Here is a 25092-nt window from a genome sequence, read left to right as displayed (position 1 = left end):
AGAAAGAGGTTCACCTAATATAGAAATTGGAAGTACTGTATATACTCGAATATAAACTGAGGTAATCTTTTTCCCCCTGAAAAAAGGTTGATTTGAATATAAACTGGGGTGTTACTATTCAAGTGTAGTGTCTTGCCTTGCTCTGCCCTGCCAGGCTTTGCATCCTGTTCCCTCTTCCTTGCTGCTTTGCCAGGCTCTGCATCCTGCTCTCTCATTCACTTCCTCCCCTGCCAGTCTCTGCAGCCAGCACCATTCCTTCCCTGCCAGGTTCTGTACCCTGTCCCCCCTTCTCCTGAAGACTTGCAGGCCCCCCACCGGGCCTGCCATGAGACCTGGTGGCCCAGCAGTGGATGGGACATGAGAGATCTCTTCCACCTCCTGTCCCAGTCAATTCTAAGAATTTTTACCTCCCTCCCGCATCCCCCATACCTTTAGTATCCCTGGTAGTCCAGCAATGAATCACAGCAGGAGTGAACTTCCCTCCTGCCCGTGCACAGCTGCTAGCTGATTGGCTGCCGTGAATTCTCGTGGGACCATGAGAACTTGCGGCAGCCAATCAGCTAGCAGCTCTGCACAGGCAGGAGCGAAGGATGTCACTCCTGCTGCAATTCACCGCTGGAATACTAAAGGTACACAGGGGAGGCGGGAAGAAGGTAAAAATTCTTAGAATCGGCTGGGACATGAGGTGGGAGGGATCTCTCCTGTCCCAGCCACTGCTGGATCACCAGGTCTCACAGCAGGCCCAGTAGAGGCCTATAGCAGGTTCAGGAGGGGGGGGGGGGCAGGTCAGCGCTGAACCAAATATAAATCGAGACCCCCATTTTTGGACTATTTTTTGGCACAAAAATCTAGGTTATTTTCAAGTATATACAGTATATCATTAATCTAGTGTGAAAAGAAGTCTTAAGCATGGTGGTTCTGAGAGGTTAGGTTGTACTGTAATATACTGATGGATAATTGTATTTAGTTTGATGGCTTTGGTTTTTTTTGGGGGGAGGGGTTTAATCATTTTTATTAGAAAGGGTTTTATTAGAGCATGATCTTTGCAGAGAGGGTCTTAACTGGAGGTATTGACAAATCTAGTTTTAGATTTTATGGACTGTTATATTTTAGATTTTTGTACATGAGTTTTTAATAAATTTGACTAACCAAAATAATATTGTGGAAGCTATAAAAACCAAGCTGATGTGTGCTAATTTTCTTCCTACAATTTAGGATTGTTGTGAAATTTAACATCTTTGAATTGAGTTTTAGTTTGCATCTAGAAGTAAGCCTTTAAACTGAAAGGTATCAAACAAACCAAGGAAAGAGAAAATAGCAGCTTCAATTAAGTCAAATGTTGGCTGAACAAGCATACAATCTGGTGGTTCTTTTCTTTGCTATTTAAAATGGCCCAACTTACATATTGCTCTTTCCCTTTCTGCTGCTCCTTCAGTGCAGGCTGAATCTGGATATGCCAACACAGTGTCTTCTGCTCCTTGCCAGGCAGAACCGCAACAGTATGAGGCCCAATTTGGAAGGTTCCGAAATTTTCTTTCAGGTGAGTGATTTGGTGGAACTAAAATTCTTAGGAATTTTATATAATTTCACTTAGTTTATGTGGTATTTCAAATGGATCCTTGGTTTTGTCTGCAGTTTTTCCTGTTTTGCTGCAGTTTCAAATGTTTCCAGCATCTGCTAAAGTTATGCTTTTCTCCACTTCGGGAAGAGTTCATGCTATCTTTGAGGGTATTGTAAGTAATGGTGTTGATAGGAGTCACGTTGCTAGAATGAGTTTTCATTCACAGTTCAGAGGAAATGTTTAGCCAGTCAGAAAGTAGCTAAGGCACCCATTGTGCTTTAATCATTTAAAATTCCTTTGCAATATTTTATGTAACATTTTGATGTGTAATCTGGTTAAAAGAGGGCAGATTATTTGTTGGCATTACCTTCTCCAGTATAAGCTTAAAGGCATGCTGCCTGATATTCAATATATCAAATAAAGTAAATTGGATCTAGTATTTGACTAAATAAAATATAATAAAGTTTATATTGGGTGCTCAGTGTGATATCTCATTCAAAACCAGCAGGTTTATAGAATTAAGATGTATTGTAGCTGCATCATTGCACTCACCTGCCTACCAGCCCTTCAAAAACTTATTAAATCTGTACTGATCAAGTTGACTTATATAGTATTGAAAAAAGTACTTAGCTTGATCCAGATGAAAATAATCAGCAGATTGAGTCCATTATCATAGGATACATCTTCTCAAGATGAAAATAAAGGTATGTATTATCTTCAGTTGTAAGCAGGAGCTGACATTCGTACAATGAGCTATTACATTTTCATATGGCTGGTCTTCGAACTATAAGAAAGTGAGTCCCCAAAACAAAACAAGATAGAGCAAAAAAACTGCTCGAACTCATTTAACAAAAATCACCAAGTGATCAAAGTTCCTCATCGTGAAAGGATAAAATGTCCAACATTTCCTCAACACCGATCGTGTTTCACCAAAAATTGCGTCATCAGGAGGAAAGAAAGATAACTAAAAATAAACAAATAAAAATATGTAATAATGCAGTTCTCAAAAAGATTAACCTATTCAAAAGTATCTTATAAATTCAAAATAATAAAGTACCTTCGGGTCTCCTAATGGAAGGAACACGTCGCCAAAGAATCTCAAAGTGAAGAGCTGAATCAACGTTTTACGTGTGGACGTATATACAAACATAGCATGGTCACATGACATCTAACGTCATGAACACATACCATTATTATTTATAATAGGAAACAGCTAAATCTCAATTATCTGATAGTCCATTCTATTTCCTTATTAAGACCATAAGGAATTACTGTTTTCCAAGTGTAAATTAAACGCTGTTCATGATATAAAAGAGTATGAGAGATATCACCCTGTCTGTTAAATTTAAATTGCCTGATTACACAGAACTTAAGATCATTTAAAGAATGGCCAGCGGAATGCCAATGGTCAGTTAAAGGAGCTTCTGATTTATTAGTACAAATATTTTATTTTATTTTATTTATTCAATTTTCTATACCGTTCTCCCAGGGGAGCTCAGAACGGTTTACATCAATTTATTCAGGTACTTGAGCATTTTTCCCTGTCTGTCCCGGCGGGCTCATAATCTATCTAAATACTGCTCAGGTGTTCTGCTATTCTTAATTTTATAGCCCTTTTAGTTTGACCAATGTATATTTTGTTACATGGACAAAATATCGCATAGATTACTTGGGAAGTATTACAATCTGAATAACCTCGTAAATGATATTGTTTATTCATGTTAGGTATCTCAATCTGATCTGTGGTCAAGGAATAACAACAATATTTGCATCTACCACAACAAGTATGCCCCCTTGGATTCTTAACATCTTGATCAATAAGATTATTATTAGTGTAATTATTGAAATATTCACCTAAATTTTTATTCCTTTTATGTGCAAACATGGGAGCCTCAGAGAAAACTGAATGATAACTTAATATGTTCCAATGTTTATATATAATCTTTTGAATATGAGAAGTTTTGTTAGAGAAAGGTAAAACACAGGTCATTCTTGAATTAATTTGATCTGATTTATTGTTAGGCAACAATAGCCAATCACGATTGGCATTTTTGGCTCTCTTGTGAGCGATTTTAATGCAATGTTCTGGGTATCCTCTATCATGGAAGCGTTGTCCCATAATTTTTGCTTGAGATTGAAATTCAGCAGAAGAAGAACATAAACGTTTTAACCTAAGGAATTGACTATTAGGGATACTATTTTTAAGTTTTTAGGATGGAAACTTCTGAATTTCTATCAGTACTCTTTCTGTAAATAGTTGAATGGAAATGACCCGATGTTAAAGAGATCTGAATATCTAGAAAATTAATATTCGCTCTATCCATATTAGCACTGAACTGGATGTTATAATCACTTTCATTAAGTTGATTTAGAAATTGATTCAATTCCTCTACAGAGCCTTTCCAAATAAAAATAATATCGTCAATGAATCTTTTCCAAAATAAAATCTTGGAAAAGAATATCGATCTGTATACATATTTGTCTTCAAATTGGGCCATGAAAAGACATGCCACGGCAGGAGCTACTGTCGCTCCCATGGCAACACCCTTCCGTTGTAAATAATAAAGATCTTCATACAGAAAATAATTGTTGTTAATCACTAATCGAGCCATAAACATCAAAATATTTAATTTGTTGCCTATTTGTGATGACTTCATTAGATAACTTTCAATAACTTTTATAGCAGCTTGTTGGGGTATACTGGTATATAAAGAAGTTATATCTAATGTAACCAACATCAGATCATCTTCATTATTGGATGAAATATTTAGATCTTGGATCTAAACTAGAAGATCCATAGAATCTCTGATGTAGGAGCGAATGGTTATTACAAAAGGTTGTAAATAAAAATCAATGTATTGAGATAAAGGTTCTAATACAGATCCACAACAAGAAACTATTGGCCTGCCTGGTGGGTTATTACGAGATTTGTGTATTTTAGGAAGAAATTTAATCATCGGAACCGAAGGATATCTACAATACAAATATTTAAATTCTTTAGAGGATATAATACCATCAGTATTAGCTTGACAAAGTTCAATATATATAATCTGCTGGAGCTCACAAGTAGGATCATTTTCTAATAATTGATATACTGTGGTATCGGAGAGTTGACGTGTGGCTTCAGCATGGTAAGCCGCCGTATCCATGACCACAATACCTCCCCCTTTGTCCGCTCGTATAATCTTAATGGAATTATCTTGTGTCAAACTAATACAGATGATTGGTCTAATATAGTTAAATTACACAAAACCCTTATTAGGGAACAAATGCATTCTGCAACATTATTAGAATATTGTCACACTCAAAGGATCCCAAGAGGGATGTGATTATATAAAGAGCCTAGATTCCTTAATAATCCACAATATGTGGAAAAATGGAACGCCTTATTGACACAATGTGGCTTGGATTTAATGTTGTTAACGATTGACAATCTTGATGTCATTATTAAGGATCTGGAATTGGAATTACTTGAGAAATTAGAAAACATCAAAAAAGTGGAAAATCCTGAAGATTTTGAAATCCATTATCAGGAACATTTTAAATCTATGGAATTATATCAAACAGACATTTGTAAACAGAAAATAGCTAAATTCAAAAGAGATGAATTAGATTACACGAAAGGTTACATATACCCATGGATGGATAAAAACAGAAAATCAAAGCGTAACCGTCCTAATAAAAAACATGTCACATTTATCAATTCTTCTAGTGAATCATCTAATGAAGGCAAGACATCAACTGTTTCAAGATCAGAATCTGTTAATAATTCCACACCACTTATTCCTGATTCTTTTTTACGTCTAACAACGACAACAGAAAGACAGATAGATTCCGGCATTCAGAGCAAACCCAAACCACGCAAGCCGACCAAGAATCGTTAGCATTAGTATTTAATATTTCTTCTAGAATACTTACATCTGCAGAAACATCTCTGTTACAATTAGGTTTATCCTTTGTTCCGTTTTCCTATTATGATTCATATGACACTCATGCCTGGTTACACAGATTCTTTAGATCATTGAAATTAAGATTATTCTTTGGCCATGCTATAACTCAATCTCAAGAGGAACCTTCCTTCACTGATTCTCATCATGTTCCATCGTCTTGGGTCCCTCCTGGCCCCATAGATAATATGATAGGAGCCTTTGAAAAATTAGTATTGAGAGATGTGAAAACAATGGAATCTGTCAATTACAAACAATATCAGAATTTAACATGGATACAAAGAATAGCCCTGAATAGTTTGACACAAGATAATTCCATTAAGATTATACGAGCGGACAAAGGGGGAGGTATTGTGGTCATGGATACGGCGGCTTACCATGCTGAAGCCACACGTCAACTCTCTGATACCACAGTATATCAATTATTAGAAAATGATCCTACTTGTGAGCTCCAGCAGATTATATATACTGAACTTTGTCAAGCTAATACTGATGGTATTATATCCTCTAAAGAATTTAAATATTTGTATTGTAGATATCCTTCGGTTCCGATGATTAAATTTCTTCCTAAAATACACAAATCTCGTAAAACCCACCAGGCAGGCCAATAGTTTCTTGTTGTGGATCTGTGTTAGAACCTTTATCTCAATACATTGATTTTTATTTACAACCTTTTGTAATAACCATTCGCTCCTACATCAGAGATTCTATGGATCTTCTAGTTCAGATCCAAGATCTAAATATTTCATCCAATAATGAAGATGATCTGATGTTGGTTACATTAGATATAACTTCTTTATATACCAGTATACCCCAACAAACTGCTATAAAAGTTATTGAAAGTTATCTAATGAAGTCATCACAAATAGGCAACAAATTAAATCTTTTGATGTTTATGGCTCGATTAGTGATTAACAACAATTATTTTCTGTATGAAAATCTTTATTATTTACAACGGAAGGGTGTTGCCATGGGAGCGACAGTAGCTCCTGCCGTGGCATGTCTTTTCCACAGGGTTCCCCCCTGTCCCCCACCTTATTTAATGTCTACCTTACCTCCCTAGGAAACCTCCTGCAAAGCCTCAAACTCAAATTCTTTATCTACGCGGATGACATCACAATAGTCATCCCACTAACCAATTTCACACCAGAGTTTCTTACCTCACTCTCAAATATACTCACTCAGATTGAACGCTGGATGTTATCCTACAAACTAAAACTAAACCCCGACAAAACAAAATTCTTACTAGCCACCCCCAACGACAAAATCAAAGACACCACAATTCAAGTGAAAGGATCTACTTTCCCCCTCGAACAAACCTTAAAAATACTGGGAGTCACACTAGATAAACATTTATCCCTGGAGAAACACACAGACATCACAGTTAGGAAATGCATCGCGGTGCTATGGAAACTCCGCACCATTAAAAAATACTTTGACGAGACCTCATTCCGCCTGCTAGTACAATCCTCCATCCTTAGCATACTAGATTACTGCAATATTATTTACTTGAGCTCCACGAAGAAAACCATTAGAAGACTCAAAATGATCCAGAACACTACGGTCCGCCTCATATTCGGCCTGAAAAAATGGGAACATGTCACCCCTTTCTACCACAAACTTCACTGGCTACCCTTTGAATCCAGAGTCCTATTCAAATTTGCCTGCTTCTGCTATAAAACAGTATTTGGCCTATCCCCAAGCTACTTAAACCCTCACTTCTATCTGAATCACATAAACAAGTACTCCCGCAGAATTCAACTCTTCGCCTTCCCCTCCCTAAAACTATGTCACTACAAAAGATTCCTTGATAAAACTTTTGCCTTCCAGGCTGCCAAACTGAACCCATGGCTAGCCCAAATTGCCCTTGAGACCCCCACCTACCTTGGGTTTAGAAAATCTCTCAAAACTCACCTATTCCATGGACAAGACACCTAACACCCCTCTCCAATGAACAACAATCTCCTCCTCCCCCCTTCCACCTCCTTTCCCAACCTACCCACCCCCTCCCCCCCTAACCTACCCCCCTCTCTTCTCCTAACTTCATTCTACCTCCTTGCTCCAAATATTGTTCAATTGTTTTCGAACCACGTATTATTTATTGCTTGCCTCTAATATTGTTCAATTGTTTTTAAACCACTTGTAATTTTTTGTTAATCTAATGTAAACCGCCTAGAACTCCTTGGGTATGGCGGTATACAAAAATAAAGTTATTATTATTATTATTATTATTTTCAAGGCCCAATTTGAAGACAAATATGTATACACATCGATATTCTTTTCCAAGATTTTATTTTGGAAAACAGTAATTCCTTATGGTCTTAATAAGGAAATAGAATGGACTATCAGATAATTGAGATTTAGCTGTTTCCTATTATAAATAATAATGGTATGTGTTCATGACGTTAGATGTCATGTGACCATGCTACGTTTGTATATACGTCCACACGTAAAACGTTGATTCAGCTCTTCACTTTGAGATTCTTTGGCGACGTGTTCCTTCCATTAGGAGACCCGAAGGTACTTTATTATTTTGAATTTATAAATACTTTTGAATAGGTTAATCTTTTTGAGAACTGCATTATTACATATTTTTATTTGTTTATTTTTAGTTATCTTTCTTTCCTCCTGATGACGCAATTTTTGGTGAAACACGATCGGTGTTGAGGAAATGTTGGACATTTTATCCTTTCATGATGAGGAACTTTGATCACTTGGTGATTTTTGTTAAATGAGTTCGAGCAGTTTTTTTGTTCTATCTTGTTTTGTTTTGGGGACTCACTTTCTTATAGTTCGAAGACCAGCCATATGAAAATGTAATAGCTCATTGTACGAATGTCAGCTCCTGCTTACAATTGAAGATAATACATACCTTTATTTTCATCTTGAGAAGATGTATCCTATGATAATGGACTCAATCTGCTGATTATTTTCATCTGGATCAAGCTAAGTACTTTTTTCAATACTATATAAGTCAACTTGATCAGTTCAGATTTAATAAGTTTTTGAAGGGCTGGTAGGCAGGTGAGTACAATGATGCAGCTACAATACATCTTAATTCTATAAACCTGCTGGTTTTGAATGAGATATCACACTGAGCACTCAATATAAACTTTATTATATTTTATTTAGTCAAATACTAGATCCAATTTACTTCATTTGATATATTATTTAATCGGTGAATTATTTATTATCATTTATTTCTCCAATTTATTTATATTTTGAGTTTCAAATAGCCTGATATTCAATGCCAGGACATGCACGGCACTGTTCTTGGCATATGTGTAGGTCTGGCATCTTTTTGAGATTTGGTGTCAGGATGCATTCTTGCTTGCGCAATGGAGTTTAACTGGGTAGGAGCTTCTCCTGTCCAGCTGAACCCTTTTGAATATCAGGTCCATAGTGTTTTCTAGTAAACCAATACATTGAAGGGCGTAGTTATCAATGCAGGCTAACATTTAGAGGTGTTACATTGCCGCTTTGCTATTTTACCAAGGTCTGATTAAAGGCAATGAGACCTACTTGCTAATAACTGGGGTTAGTGGTAAAATAACACATCTTAATGGTAGCCTATATTTATAACTACACTCCTCAGAATCTATCAACCAAATTGACAGCAAGAAATAAACTAAACTAAACCTTAGGTTTGTATACCGCATCTTCTCCACAATCGTAGAGCTCGACACGGTTTACAGGGATTAAGATAGAAAGGACCTCCATAGGAGGGTTATAGGATTAAGTGTAAGGAAGATAAAGGGGGTGATAGGGTACCAGAGAGGGGGGGGAGGATGTTACATTTTTGAGAAAAGCCAAGTTTTCAGATGTTTTCAGAAGAGTTGTAGAGAGCTCGAGTTTCGCAGAGGGGATGTAAGGTTGTTCCAGAGCTCAGTGATTCTAAAGGGGAGGGATGTTTCTAGTTTTCCAACATGGAATATACCTTTTATAGAAGGGAAGGATAGTTTTAATTTTTGGGAGGATCTGGTGGAATTAGTATTAGAGGAATTCAAAGATAGTGGAATGACGGGAGGAAGAATGCCGTGAAGGATCTTGAAAGTTAGGCAGGCACACTTGAAGTGGAAGCCAGTGAAGCTTGGACAGAAGTGGTGAGACATGATCAAATTTACTTTTTGCGAAAATAAGCTTAGCCGCGGCATTCTGTATCCACTGGAGTCTATGGAGGCTTTTCTTAGTTAGGCTCAAGTAGATAGAGTTGCAATAGTCTAATCTGGGAGGATGATGGATTGTACAAGGATGGTAAAGTGTTTTTGATGGAAACAGCCAGGATCTCACTTTCCTCAGCATATGAAGGCTAAAGAAGCATTTTTTTACTAAGGAGTGGAGGTGGTCATTGAAGAATAGTGAGGAGTCCATGATGATGCCCAGAACTTTGCTTGAGAACTCAAGCTGAAGTGCGGGGCCAGAGGACAATGGAATGGAGATGGGTAAATGGTCTAATATTGGACCGAGCCAAAGTAGTTTTGTTTTGGACTTGTTTAGTTTCATATGTACAATGAGGGCCCAGGATTGGAGGTTCGTTATACATGAGGATATGTTCTCGGGGAGATTAGTGAGGTTCGAGTCGATCTCGAGGAGGATAAGGATGTCATCAGCATAAGAGTAAAGTGTTTCATGGGGGGATAGATGGAGGAGTTTCAGAGAGGACATGTAGATATTGAAAAGAATAGGGGATAGAGGTGAACCTTTCGGGACTCCACATGTCGGTTTCCAGGGAGGGAGGATGAGGTGCTGTTCATGTTAACGGTGTAAGAACGGGAACGTAAGAATTTTGAGAACCAGTCTAGAACTGTGGAGTTGATACCTATCTCGGCGAGTTGGAAAACTAGAATATCATGATGGACAACGTCAAAAGCAGCAGAAAGGTCGACTTGAAGAAGAACAGCGAACTTATTACGAAAATGAAGTTGTTGAACCTTAGAGATTAGTGAGGCCAATAGGGATTCGGTGCTGAAATTGGGTCTGAATCCATATTGGTAAGGGAGGAGAATAGAGAATCTTTCCAAGTAGGATGAAAGTTGGGAAGATATGATAGACTCTAGCATCTTGGTTAGGAGAAGGATATTTGCTATTGGACGATAGCTGGATGGTGTGGAGGGGTCTAGGTCAGATTTTTTCAGTAGTGGGGTCAAAGCAATGTGTCCCATTTCAGAAGAGAATAGGCCCAATAGAAGGGCAGAGTTTATAAGTTTGGTGAGAGATGCGATGGCCTGTGTGGGAATTTTCTCAAATAGGTAGGAGGAGAATGGGTCCAAGGTACAGTTGCAAGTTTTTAGTTTGAGGCAGAATTTAGAGACCTGTGATTCGGATACGAGCTCAAAGGCAGTCCAGGATCTGTCAGTTGGGATGGGGTTGGAGATAGGTGGGATAGGGATGGAATCGGTGGGCACCAGAGAGTTGAAGGAGACAGTAGGCGTAGAGCATCTTAGAGAAGTTTCCTTATCATAGAAGAATTTAGCTAGAACATCGGCTGACGGAGAAGAGGGGAGCAGGGTGGAGTCTTTTTTAGAGGTTAAGGAGCGCCAGATGTTAAACAATGCACTATTCTGGTTGTTGGATCTGGAGATCTTGTCTCCGTAGTAGTTCTTCCTAGCTTTTTTTAATATTGTGTTGTAGAGCTTAATATTGACCCTCCAGGTCTGTCTATCTGTAGGGGATTTAGATTTTTCCCATTTGCGTTCCAAAGCTCGACATTTTTGCTTCAGTTCTCTGTGAAATGGAAGGTACCAGGGGGCCTTACGGGGGTAGGAGATGGATTTGGTGGATAATGGAGCAAGAGAGTGGTAGGTGGATTCAGAGAGGGTGATCCAGTTGTGCCAATAGGTTTCAGAATCTGCGAGCTTGGGAACGGAGGAGAGATGTTTAAGGAAATTGGTCCAGAACAGGTCGCTCCGTAATATTTTTGCGGAAGATAATAGAATTGGGGGAACAGGATGGGGCCCCAAGATGCGACATGAAAATGGGGAGACAGAAAGCCCCTAAGAAATAGAAGAAACCATTGATCACATATTTAGCAAATACTTCCATTGTGCAATCAAATCATGCCTTGCCAGAGGTTGTGGTAAGACGGATAGCGTAGCTGGTTTTAAAAAAGGTTTGGACAATTTCCTGGAGGAAAAGTCCATAGTCTGTTATTGAGAAAGATATGGGACAAACCACTGCTTGCCCTGAATCGGTAGCATGGAATGTTGCTACTCCTTGGGTTTTGACCAAGTACTAGGGACCTGGATTGGCCACTGGGCTTGATGGACCATTGGTCTGGCCCAGTAAAACTATTCTTATGTCGCCTTGCAGAAACACTGCTAGGTGTGAGGGAGCAACGGGAGTTTGACAGAAAAGGATTCTCGCTGCTCCAAGACCTGGAGTCTTCTCTTCTTTGATGGTATGAGCCAACTCAAAATGAGAAAAAAGATAGGTTGGAGCCAAGCCAGTTAACATTTTGAAACAAATGCAAGCAAATTTAAAAATAATTCTTGCCTCCAGTGGCAACCAATGCAAAAGTTTATAGTAGGAACTTACATGATCTGTTGGGTTTTTTTTTTTCAGTCCAAAAATAAGACGGATGGCTGAGTTCTAAATAATGCTCAATCTTTTGATAGTTCTCTTATAGGATCCCAGATATATTATGCTACAATAGTCGAATACTCAATATCAAAGATTGAACCAATAATCTAAATGATACTGGATCAAAGTATCTTTTGATAGTTCAAAGCTTCCACAATAAAAGAAACACTTTTTAACCAGTGAGTCAATATGTTCATCAAAAGTTAAATGACTGTCCAATGAAACTCCCAGTATTTTAATAGAAGTATTTATAGGATAATCTTGTCCATTAAGTTGTAATACAGTTTCTTTAATTTTATCATTTGGACTGGCTAGGAATACCTTTGTCTTTTCAGAATTAAGTTTTAATCTGAACGCAGTTGTTCATAGTTCAATCTGGGTAAGCACAAATGAGATATGTTTCTTTATCTCAGTAGAAAGAGATGTAATGGGAATAATAATAGTAATATCATCAGCATAAAATTTCAAGTATAAGGTGGATAATAGATTTCCTAAGGGAGTAAGATAGATATTTAATAGTGAGGGTGACAATGGCGAGCCCTGAGGCACCCCACAAGGGTTACTCCAGGAAGGAGAATAGTTACCCTTACTATACACTTGATACAATCTTTTCTTTAGGAAACCAAGTCAGAACATTACCAGAAAGTCCAATTGAATCCAGGCATCTAAGTAAGATGTCATGATCCGCTAGGTCAAATACGCTGCTCTGATGAAGTTGCAGAATTAATGCACTTTTACCCAGGCTGAATAAGCGGTAGAGATAATCCTTCATGGAAGCAAGGACTTTGCACTTGTCCATAGGGAATTTCATTTACCATTTAAGATGCCTAATCCACCAATATTGCAAGGTCCTCCTCTCAATAACTACATTGAATAATTTTGTGTCATTTGGAAACACAATCACTTCACTTGTTTTCCAGATCAGTACTGAATAAATTAAATACTGTACCCAATACAGGACCCCGATTCCTCGATATCTGCAGATTAGATTGAGGGCAACCTAATATAGCATGTTCCACTGTTTTGTGTCAGAATAATCTCCCTAAAGAGGTTAAGAACATAAGGGTTGCCCTACTGGGACAGACTGATGGTCCATCAAGCCTAGTATCCTTTTTCCAAAGTGGCCAATTTAGGTCACAAGTACCTGGCAAGATCCCAAAAGAGTAAATTAGATTTTATACTGCTTATCCTAGAAATAAACAGTGGATTTTCCTGTACATCTTTATAATGATTTATGAACTTTTATTTAAGGAAATTATCCAAATCTTTTTTTTAAACCCTGCTAAGCTAACTGCTTTCATTACATTCTCTAGCAATGAATTCCAGAGTTTAATTACATATTGAGTGAAGAAATATTATCTCCAGTTTGTTTTAAATCTACTACTTAGTAGCTTCACTGCATGTCTACTAGTCCTAGTATTTTTGGAAATAGTAAACAATTGATTAATGTCTATCCATTCCACTCAGCTCAGTATTTTATAGACCTCTATCATATCTCCCTTAAGCCATCTCTTTTCCAAGGTGAAGAGCCCTAGCTGCTTTAGCCTTTCCTCATAGGGATGTCGTCCCATCCCCTAAAGCCCGTGTCTGTTCCTTTTCTGAGGTTCATGAAATTAGTTAAAGTTGGCTATTATGGAAAGCATTTGGGAAGACCTGAATTTTGTTGAAGTTTTCCATTGGCAGTTGTTATGGGATGCTATTTGGAAGAATAATTTGGGTGGGAGGTTTGGAGAAAGGTGGGATATTGTTAAATAGTGGGAGAGTTTTCTGATATGTGTATGCATTTTGTATTATTTGCTTTAAGATTGCACATAGTTTTTCTAAAATGATTCATTTAATGTAAGTCACACTAGTGTCTTAATTGATTATGAGCAGGATGAGAAAAGATTATGAATAAAACTATTCCTCTCTCTCCAGTGGGAAAAAGATCATTTAGGAGAAATTTAGCTTACACTAAGGGCCTCTTCTATTAAACTGCGGTAACAGTTTCTAGCACAGGGAGCCACGCTAAATGACCCGCACTGCTCCCGACGCTCATAGAGCTCCTATGAGCGTTGAGAGCAGCGTGGGCCATTCAGCACGGCTCTCTGCGCTAAAAACTGCTAGTGCAGTTTAATAGAAGAGGCCCTAAGTATTAAGATGCTCATTTCATATCTCTGGGCTTTTTAGCATTTGGCACACTAAAGCTTTGATACATTCTCCCCTGAGTCCTACTCTCGACCTCTTTTACAAAGCCGCGCTAGCAGCTGCACTGAGCTAATGGCCCCGAAGCCCATAGAGATTTAAAGGGATTTGGAGCTGTTGCCGCGTGGCTTTTTAAAAGAGGCTGTCTGTCTCTTATCATTTAACCAATTACCAACCTGCAGTTGGAAACTGCCTTCTATCTCATGAGAAATATCTTAAGAAGTATTTTGTTAAATGGCTTCTACACAATATCGCCTTTCCAAAATTCTAAAAATTGCTGAAAAGAAGACCTTCCTTTCCTAAATAAATCCGTATTGGCAATATGCGAGTTGGATAATTTTGTTCCTTAAATAAATGAAGTAATAATTTTAAAAACTATGTCACATAACCAAAATATGCAAGGATAGCAGAATACAGTTGCGTGTAGCTGCCGTAAAGGTCATCTCTGATGCAACCACAAGTTGCATCAGAGACAACCTTTCCTGCAGCCACATGCAACTTCAATGCTCTGGCTGCTCATAGGAAGGAAATTTAGAAATCACCTGCCACGAAGGTATGGGACAGGAAGGGAGGAAAGGTGGGGTGGAGAGGAAAGACGCTGAAGGGAACTGGGGAAGGTGGGATGGGGAGGAACAGACGCTGAAGGGAACTGGGGAAGGTGGGGTAGAGAGGAACAGACGCTGAAGGAAAAGGGAAGAGAGAGTGGGGATAAGACGCTGAAGGGAACTGAGGAAGGGATAGAGAGGAGGGAAGGTGAGGTGGAGAGGAACAGACGCTGAAGGGAAATGGGGAAGGGAGAGAGGGAGGGAGGGAAGGTAGAGTGGAGAGGAACAGACCCTGAAGGGAAATGGGGAAGAGAGAGATTCCAGACTATGGGGGGAGCGGAGGGAAGAAGATGGGTGTCAGACCAGTTGGGGAGGGGGGGTGGTGCAGGGAGATGCATAGTAACAGAGCATATGGAAGAGACAGCGAAGGCAGACTGTGGATGGAAGGAAATGAATGAGGAGAAGATGAGGAAAGCAGAAACCAAATAAATTTCTATTTATTTTCTTTTTTTTTTTTTTTTTTGCTTTAAGATAAAGTAGTATATTAGTTGTAGGATAAAGTAGTATATTAGTTGTAGGATAAAGTAGTATATTAGTTGTGTTGATAAACATTTATAAACAAAGCCTTGCCAGCTGAAGATCTCTTTCTCTAGTTCATCAGCCAGAACTTTGATTTATAAAATGACAATTGTGTAGAATATTGTTTCTTTTTATACTTTAATAAAATAAGTTCAGTATAAAACTATTCGAGGCTTGTGTGGATGGGATCAGATGGTTTGCGGGGACGGGACAGGAAGGGGGACTGAGCTTGCGGGGACGGGGACTGAGCTCACGGGGACTGGATGGGGACTGAGCTCGCGGGGATGGGATGGAGACGGGAACTAAGTTTTTCCCCGGGTCATTCTCTATTTCCAATTAGTCACGAATCTGCAAAAGGGCGTTCTCTGCAGGCAGACTGCTGCAAGCTGACAGGCACCAGAAGTAACAGTGATTACTTCCATTGTTCTCTATGAGGAAGATTGGGGGGGAGGGGAGGATCTGAAAAACCCAGTTTTGAGGCTTTCTGGGGATAGGGTTAGGTTCCCCCACCTCCAAAACCACTTTTTTGATATTTTATATTTTTCAGTTAAGCTCCAGGATAGAGAATGATATGGGGGAAAAAATTTGTCCCCGTCACCGCCCCGATCCCACGACCACCGTCCAAGTAACTGCCCCATTCCCACGACCACTGTCCCTGCCCTTGTCCACACGACTACTATCCCCACAGCATCCATACAAGCCTCAGTACTGCAATATTAAGCTTATTCCTTCCTTATAAATCAGTTCTGGCTGCTGAACTAGAGAAAGAAATGTTCAGCTGGCAGGACTTTGTTTATACATTTAAGTAAATAGAAATGTTTTTTTCTACCTTTGTTGTCTGGTTTCTGCTTTCCTCATCTTCTCATTCAATTCCTTCCATCTACTGTCTGTCTTCTTTCTGCATTTTCTATTTTCTCTGTTACTGTGCCTCTCCCTTCACCCCCCCCTCAATTGGTCTAGAACCCATCTTCTTCCCTCCGCTCCCCCCATAGTATGGCATCTCTGTTTTCTTCCCTTCCAGTGTCTTCTCCTCACTCTGTCATCCCCATTTCCCTTCAGCGTCTTCTTCCCACTCTGTCTTCCCCATTTCCCTTCAGCGTCTTCTCCCCACTCTGTCTTCCCCATTTCCCTTCAGCGTCTTCTCCCCACTCTCTGTTCCCCATTTCCATTCAGCATCTGCTTTTTTCCACCCCCTTCAGCTTCTGTTCCTTTCTTTTCCACCACCACCCTTCCCTCTTGCCACCTCACTGCCCTTCAGCACCCCTCGCGCAGCCTGAGAATCTCCCTCCCCCTTACCTTCGTGGCATGTTTTAAGTTACTTTCCAGAGTAACTTGCTCAAGCCTCCAGAGCCTGCCTGCAGTCATGTACGTCTGTGGGCGGAAGCTTCTCCTCTGATTCAGGCTCGGCCGGCTTGAGCAAATTACTTTGGAAACTAACATGCCATGAAGGTAAGGGGGAGGGAGGAAGATAGATTCGGCTGGTAGGTAGGAAGGAGGAGGGCCGCGTGGGATCAGTGACCGCGTGCGTTCCCTCCCTTAACTGAGGGGACAAGGCCATTCACCACTTCATGGGTGATGTATGGCCTTGTCCCTGTGCCCGCAGTGAGCACTCCTCCCCCCCCCCACACACACACACACCGTGTCATTCTCTACTCCAGGAGGCTGTTTGAGGTGCAAATTTTCTGATGGCAGTCATCTTGGATTTTAGAGATTTTTTTTTTTTTTTTTTTAGTCTTACTTTCTGCCTCAAATCTTATGGATCATCTGTAATGGATGCTCCAGATCAGATTAGCCCTAATTTCTGTGTTTATTGTGCAGATTTACTTGTTGAGGAGCAGCTGTATTCCATGTGCCGCAGGGGCACAAGAGGAAGGAGCGGGAACTTCGAGCTTGGTCTCTAATCAGTCCTCCAGGGCCTTGGAACCCCAAAAGCTCATATAGCCTAGTCTGTGGGGAAGAGATCCCACTGAGGCCACAAGCAAAGAGAAGATAAAACAAGCATGTGGTTGCGGAGGTGGTCCTTAAAAAACAGTTTGAAGCGCTGGCTTTAGGTATCAAAGCTGCAGCAGCTGCCTCTTTGTGGCACGGGCCTATCATACGAGATTAAGGACTAGTCTCTCAGAGCTGGGGGATGCCTGTCCCCAAATGATTAAGGAGGGAGTGGATTATGTGGCTGATGCTTCTTATGACATCATTAGAATCCTGATTAAGGTTTCCGTTTACTCCATTTCTGCCTGCCGAATGCTGTGGATCAGACAGTGGGTGGGCGACTCAGCCTCCAAGACCACTCTCAGCAGATTACCCTTCAAGGGGCAGATGCTTTTTGGCAAAGGTTTAGATGACCTCATGGCCAGTGTGGCAGATCGCCATCCCAAATCCAAGTCAGCAAGAGCCATCATTCTGCCAGGGGTGGCAGAGGTAATTTTCGTACCTGTAGGAGATCCTGCCAATTTTCCTCTTGTTACTCTTCTCAGAGGCTCTTCCAGGGGTCCAGATAAAGATTTGGCATACAGGTGCCAGCAACCCGCAGGTTCCCACGGTGGCTCAGCCTCCAAGAAGCTACAATGATGCCAGGGTGACGGCAGCCCCTTCTCATATCGGTGGATGGCTATCTGCTTTCTGGAGGGAATGGGAACAGACTTCGTTCAACCACTGAGTTCTGGACATTATTTGGGAGGGGCACAAGATCGAGTTTTCTCGGCCTCATCTAAATCTTTTCCTCAACTCCCCAGCTAGGCGACAAGAAGAGGAGGCCAAAGACCAAGCAAAAGTGCAACAACTTTTGGACATTCATGCCATAGAACCAGTTCCCAAAGAAGAACTGGGCACAGGCAGCGACTCCTTATACGTCATAGTGCTCAAGGCAGGCACAGTAGATTGGAGGCCCATTCTGAACTTGAAGTCAATAAATGAGGCCCTAAAGTTCCCCAGCTTTCGCATGGAAATGGTCTGCTTCATTAGAGTGACAGTGGATCCAGGAGAATTCCTAGCCTCTCTGGATTTAATGGAGCTTTACCCATCTTTCCAGATCACACAAAATAGCTAAGATTCCATGTTCTTCAGCAACACTTCGAGTTTGTGGTACTCCCTTATGGTTTGGCCAAAGATCCACGCACTTTTACCAAGGTGATAGTGGTTGTAGCAATCCACCTACGCAGAATGGGCGTCTAGGTGCATACTTACCTAGATGATTGGCTGATCCAGAGCTCCCTTACAAAAGCCACGTTCAGCCAACTCAATGTTTGGAATATCTGGGAGTCTGACACGATGCATGGCTGTGTTTTTCTTCCTGAGCCATGGAAACAGAAACTCAGGAAGTAGATCTTAGAGATCCTGGCTTTACCGAGCCCCACAGCCTGGCATTACTTTCAGGTGCTGGGCTTGTTGATGGCCTCCCTGGAAGTCATTCTCTGAGCGTGAGCTCATATGCAGCCGTTCCATTACTATCTTTCCCAGGTGGTCACCACAGTTCCACTCCCTGCTGATGCAGCTCCATTGGACTTCGAAGGCAAAGCATAGCTTACGTTGCTGGCTCCAGAGGGATGCCTTATTGAGGGGCATGCCTCTCAGAATCTACTGAGTGGATGAGGAACTCACTGCTGTGTTTGCCTGCTCCAGGGAAAATGGACCCCATTGGAATGCAACTGGTCCATAAATCATCTGGAATTGAGAGCCATTCATTTGGCACTTAAAGAGTTGCAATCTTTCCTCCATGTGTTTTCGGGTAATGCCATAGCAGTAGCTTATGTAAATAGGCAGGGAGGTACAAGAAGTGCTCCACTTTGCCTAGAGGCACAGATGTTGTTCCAGTGGGCAGAAGCTCAATTGCAAGCCTTCTTGGCTGCCCATGTTGCAGGAGTAGAGAATGTCCTGGCTGATTTTCTCAGTTGGCAGACTCTGGATCCAGGAGAGTGCTGTCTGTCCCAGAAGGCATTTGCACTCATTATGTAGCGCTGGGAAAGACTGGACATGGGCACAGCCAAGAGTGAGAAGACAGCTTCCAAGGCTTCAGTTGCCAGATGGATTCACATGGCAATCTCATCTTTCTACATTACCTGTGGTAAACAGCCCCCTATTTCAATCGCAGCATATTTGACTAGAAGGGTGACTGCTTCCTGGACAGAGTCCTGGGCTGTTTCATCTGATGAAATTTGTAGAGCAGTCACTTGGACTACTCTACACCTTTATGAGGTTCTGCAGAGTGAATGTGGTGGCTCAAGAGGATGCCACTTTTGGGTCCTCGGTACTGCAGGCAGGCTCACCTGTCCCTCTCTAGACATCTGGCACTGCTTTGGTTCATCAGCTACTGTACAGAATCCTATGTCTACGCTATAGAATGAAAGATTAGGTTATTACCTTATTAATCTTTTTTCTGATAGGGCAGGGTGTACAGAATTCTATCTGGACTTTTGATTTGCCTGATTTTTGCCTCTTCTCTTGTATCTAAGATTTTGCAAAGACAAAACTGCAGAGACATGAGGCTCATATTCCCTTTCTCCTTGAGGGGGGGGGGTTATGGCTCCTACTAATTGCACTTAGCAGAACATAATATGATGTGTTCCCGTTTGAAGTTTCCACTGCCCCTCCTTCTCTTTTCTTCTTCAATGGAGTTTGATTGCTTTGGTACCAACTGAAGAGGGAGTTGTTCTCTACTACAGAAAGGGAAGAGTTCAGAGTTTTTGCGTGACACCCTTCTGCAGATTTGCAACTAATGGGAAGCAACAGCTACTGTACAGAATCCTATATCTTCTGTCAGATAAAAGATTAGCAAGGTAAGAGCCTAATCTTTCATTGGATAGACGCGATGTTTGTTATGTTTCTCTGTTTCCATTCCTAAGCTGTTCAGCATGATGCTTTCTTGTCAAATCTGCATGGTTGCAAAATCAATAGGTCTAAATCATAAGCCCTCATCATTATACTAAAGTTATTTTAAACCCTTTTTGGATATTAAACTAATTTAGTCATAGGAGTCAACTTTTTAAAATGATTTAAATCAATCCGATATTACTCATATATTCTGAAATGTTAGCAGTCTGGTGGAATTTTAAAGCTCAATGGTATTTGTATGATTTTACTTAGGAGTGAATGTTTCTTAGTATGTTTGCTGTTTATATGTGCTAGGTCTATACTATCTAATAATGGAGTTCTTTTTATATTTGTTTTATTTTATTTTACTTTTATTATAGTCTGTAAATCGCTTGGACCAGTAAAATGAACGAGCGTATAACAAGATTAATAAACCATAATAGCCATAGCCTGTTTACCCAAACAAGAGTCACACATACACTAACAAGCAGTCTGGGGAGGTAGGAGAATAAGATTGTATTTACATAGAATTAGGGGTCTGTTTTCCGCACAGATCTCCCCTCACAGAAACCAGCTGCTTTCCCAAAATACACTGCCCCTCTCAGTTTAGTTTAGTCAGTCCAGAGTTCTGGGTGACAGTCCTTCGCATCCAGCTAGGAGCACAGTTCATGCAACCCCGCCTGAGAGAGTTTTAAGATGCAGCCTTTTTACTTCAGTTCAACGAGTTCCTACCTCAGTTGGGAATAAGTTAGTTATCCCAGGACAAGCAGGCAGCATATTCTCACATATGGGTGACGTCAACCACGGAGCTCGGATGCGGACAGCTTCACAAGCAAACTTGCTTGAAGAACTTTTAGAAAGTTTGCGACTGCCGCACCACACATGTGCGAATGCCTTCCCGCCCGAGGTAGGGTGCGCGTCTCCTCAGTTCTAAGTTTTCCACGGAGCTGAGAAGCACTCGTTTCAAGGCTCTGCGCGAGAGTTAGTTTTACTCGTGTCTTCTCTCACTGTGGCTCGTGTATTTTCTTTACAGTTTTGTTTGGTTTTTTTGATCGTGTCAAGGCGGGGCCCATTCTGCAGCCTCAGCCTGTGGGTTTTGATTTAGCCGTGGCCGTATTTCATTCCATGTCCCGGCAGGTCAAAGGGTTCAAGAAGTGTAGTCGGCGTCAACGCGCGATCTCCATCACTGACCTGATCATCGTCCAGAGTCGTGCGCCCACTGTGCTCCACTTCAAAATCGAGCCCTTAAACGTCATCAAATTCAAATTGAGAAAATCTTCAGGGGAATGGATCTGTCTTCAACTAAAACCTCGACCCCTTTTCTGACCTCGACCTCGACTCCTTCAAAGTCTACGAGACCAAAACCTTCAACCTTGACCTCGCTCAAATCTTCCTCAATGGGGAAGTTTTCGGCGAAATCAACTAAATCTTCTCCCGAGGCACCGTTATCCTCAGTGTCTCCATCAGGTAAGATAGCTAAGCCAATCCCTCTGGACATGCCACCCTTAGAACCAGTGGGTCTGAGACTACCCAGGAAAAATGTCTCAAAATCGAGGCAACACTCTTCCTCGAGGTTGTCTTCCTCGGAGTCCATAGCCACACCAATTGTACCAGATCCAGTGGTCTCGGTGTTAGAAACTATTCTGCATCAGGAGTTTGGTAACATGCTTGCCAAATTGACTCCTGCCTTGCCCTGCTTCCTGCAGTCGAGCCAGAGCACTCAGCAGTATTACAAGGAGTCGAGTCCTTGAGAGTGCCTCAAGCTTAATCTATACACTCTATGCAAGGAGTTGAGTCCTTGAGAGTGCCTCGAAATACCTCTACACACTCTAAACAAGGAGTTGAGTCCTTCAGAGGCCTTGAGATACCTCTACACAAGGAGCTGAGTCCTTTTCAGTGTCTCGACGTTGTTCTCCGGCTTCCAGTCCTACCTCTACACATAAGGCATTGTCTTTTTCGAGGCACAGGACGAGGACTCCTCAACATTCATCTTCGAGGCTGGATTTGACTCGATCACAGGACGGTGATTCGAGGCATAGTTCTTCCCCACATCATTTGTCAAGGCATTCATCGAGGCCCAGGTCTTCTTCTTGAGACAGGCCTCGTTTATCGAAGCATCGAGACTCTTTGAGACCACCAACTCCTTTGTCGAGGAGATCTGTTGTGGAGCCTCACCATTCTCGTCAGTCGAGTTTTTCTCCTGCGAGGTTTTCTTCTCCAGCTGGTTCTTCAAAACGACAACGTTATGCTTCTTCGACTCATTCCAGAAGTGGGCGTTTGTCTTCATCTTTGCCTATGGTTTCAGATCTCAGGTATCAATACTCCAGAGAAGCTTCACCTTTTGTTCTCTGCTGTGAAAGGTACCTCGAGGGGTTCTCATACACTTTCTCCTCAACGAGGTCATACCTCTCAGATCCGGTGTCCTTTACAAAATTTCTATGACAAATGAGTAAAGATCTTAGCATCACTTTGGAATCTAACTCAAAATACTCTAAGGCGTATTTAGAAGAACTGGGGATGTCTCATCCTCCTAGGGATTCTCTCAAATTACTCATGAATGGCATTCTTTCTCAAACTTTCAAAATAAATCTTGATACACCATACTCCATTCCTGCTGTGCCAGCAAAGCTGGAATCTTGATATAAGATGGTCCATTGTAAGGGATTTGAGAAGTCTCAGTTATCCCATCAATCTCTTCTCGTGGGGTCTTCTTTAAAAAGAACCAATCCTGTCAAAGTTTATGCCACCATTCCTCCTGGCCAAGAGGGCAGGACCATGGACAAATTTGGTCGTCAGCTGTATCAAAATTCGATGATGACAAACCGAATTTTGAACTATAACTTTGTCTTTAATTATCTGAAGCATTTGGTCAACGCCATGCCTGATTTTTTTCAAGTATTTTCCTCAACGTCAACTTCCAGTTTCAACACATGTATCACACTCTGGGCCAACTTCATATGCATATGGTTCAAGCTGCATATGACGTGTTTGAAATGTCCTCTAGAGTCACTGCGTTCTCGGTGGCGATGCGCCATCTTGCCTGGCTCCACACCGTAGATATGGACCCGAATCTACAAGATCGATTGGCCAACATTACATTACATTACATTACATTAGAGATTTCTATTCCGCCATTGCCTTGCGTTTCAAGGCGGATTACAAAAGAAGATATCTGGTAATGAATTGTCAACACTCTCACCAACCCATTCTGGTTAGCTTGGAGGTCACCTATATGTGAAAATATGCTGCCTGCTTGTCCTAGGATAAAGCACAGTTACTTATCATAACAGGTGTTATCCAGGGACAGCAGGCAGATATTCTCATAACACACCCATCTCCCTTGGTTGGCTTCTTAGCTATCTATCTGAACTGAGGAGATGCTGAGGAGATGCACGTCCTACCTTGAGCGGGAAGGCACTCGAGCATGCATGGTGCGGCAGTCTCGAACTTTCTAAAAGTTCTTCAAGCAAATCTGCTTGTGAAGCTGTCCGCATCCAGGCTCCATGGTTGACATCACCCATATGTAAGAATATCTGCCTGCTGTCCCTGGATAACACCTGTTACGGTAAGTAACTGTGCTTTCTCTCCTGATCCTCCACGTCCTTCCTTCACTCTGGGACCCCTGGTTCTGATCCTTTTAAACTCTCCTCCTCTACTTCCTGTTTTGGCACTTTCCTCCCCTCCCCCTCTCCTGAAGCTGTTTCCCTTTCTGAGCTGTCCTTGCCTTTCTTCCAGCTGGCCAGGAGGGGAAGTGCTGGAGGTTCCTCCAGGGAACCTTCTGTCTGAGTTGCTGAACTAATCCGAGGAAGGGGCAAGGTTTCATAGCCTCTGTCACAGGGTCCGAAACTCAAAATAAATTGTCCCTCAGTAATCAAAGTAAAGGAGTTTGCTAAATATTGTGGGAGCTCAAGCACTCATAGAGCTGGCACTTATGTATCTAATATCTATCATTTCATGGAGTTAATGCTACATCCAAATCATACATTCTGCATGGCAGGTACAATATCTTTATCACAGTGTCTGAAAATTTATGCTATTCTTTAAATACCAAACGAGGAATAGATAACATCCTGTGTAAAGTCTAAACCAAAGGTGTCATTTGTTGAAATGTCATAAAATAATTAAATTGAAATGAGCTAGTTGGATGGAATGTTCACTTTTGTTGTGGTTGACCCGGTTCCTCTGTTCCATTCCTCTAATTGTATTCTCAGCCTTCCATTCAATACAAATGCAAATGCCAGGAAGTTCTTCTTTACCCAACGTGTGGTGGACACTTGGAATGCGCTTCCAGAGGACGTTATAGGGCAGAATACAGTACTGGGATTTAAGAGAGGAGTGGACATTTTCCTGCTGGAAAAGGGAATAGAAGGGTATAAATAGAGGATTACTGCTCAGGTCCTGGACCTGTTGGGCCGCCGCGTGAGCGGACTGCTGGGCAAGATGGACCTCCTTCCTCCGCCCGACGCCGTGCAAGCAGGAGGACTCTGCTCTCTCATAGAGCCCCTGCCGTTCCAGCCACCGGGGATCACCGACGCAACCCGACTTTTGAGTCGGATTTTTCTTCAGTCCCTGAGGGCCACCGAAAGCCTCCCCCCCCCCCCAGCGACTTCCTAGGCAGAGGAAGGAGGAAGTTTCTGCCATCTTGTCCCTCCTTCCTCCGCCCGACGCCGTGCAAGCAGGAGGACTCTGCTCTCTCATAGAGCCCCTGCCGTTCCAGCCACCGGGGATCACCGACGCAACCCGACTTTTGAGTCGGATTTTTCTTCAGCCCCTGAGGGCCACCGAAAGCCTCCCCCCCCCCCCCAGCGACTTCCTAGGCAGAGGAAGGAGGAAGTTTCTGCCATCTTGTCCCTCCTTCCTCCGCCCGACGCCGTGCAAGCAGGAGGACTCT

The 25092-nt window shown here is 41.6% G+C and overlaps 1 protein-coding gene across 2 annotated transcripts in view; it reads left to right on the top strand.

Moving 5' to 3' along the window:
- TAF5L (TATA-box binding protein associated factor 5 like) overlaps positions 1-25092 on the top strand; it is a 101191-nt gene that overhangs the window by 32955 nt on the left and 43144 nt on the right. For both annotated transcript variants that reach the window (XM_033938062.1, XM_033938063.1), the window contains exon 4: positions 1436-1540. In XM_033938062.1, coding sequence (XP_033793953.1) covers positions 1436-1540 — 105 coding nt within the window. The remainder of the gene's footprint in view (positions 1-1435; positions 1541-25092) is intronic.

Source organism: Geotrypetes seraphini, chromosome 3 (assembly GCF_902459505.1).
Source record: "Geotrypetes seraphini chromosome 3, aGeoSer1.1, whole genome shotgun sequence".
Lineage (NCBI taxonomy): Eukaryota > Metazoa > Chordata > Amphibia > Gymnophiona > Dermophiidae > Geotrypetes > Geotrypetes seraphini.
This window is presented reverse-complemented; position numbering and strand designations above follow the sequence as displayed.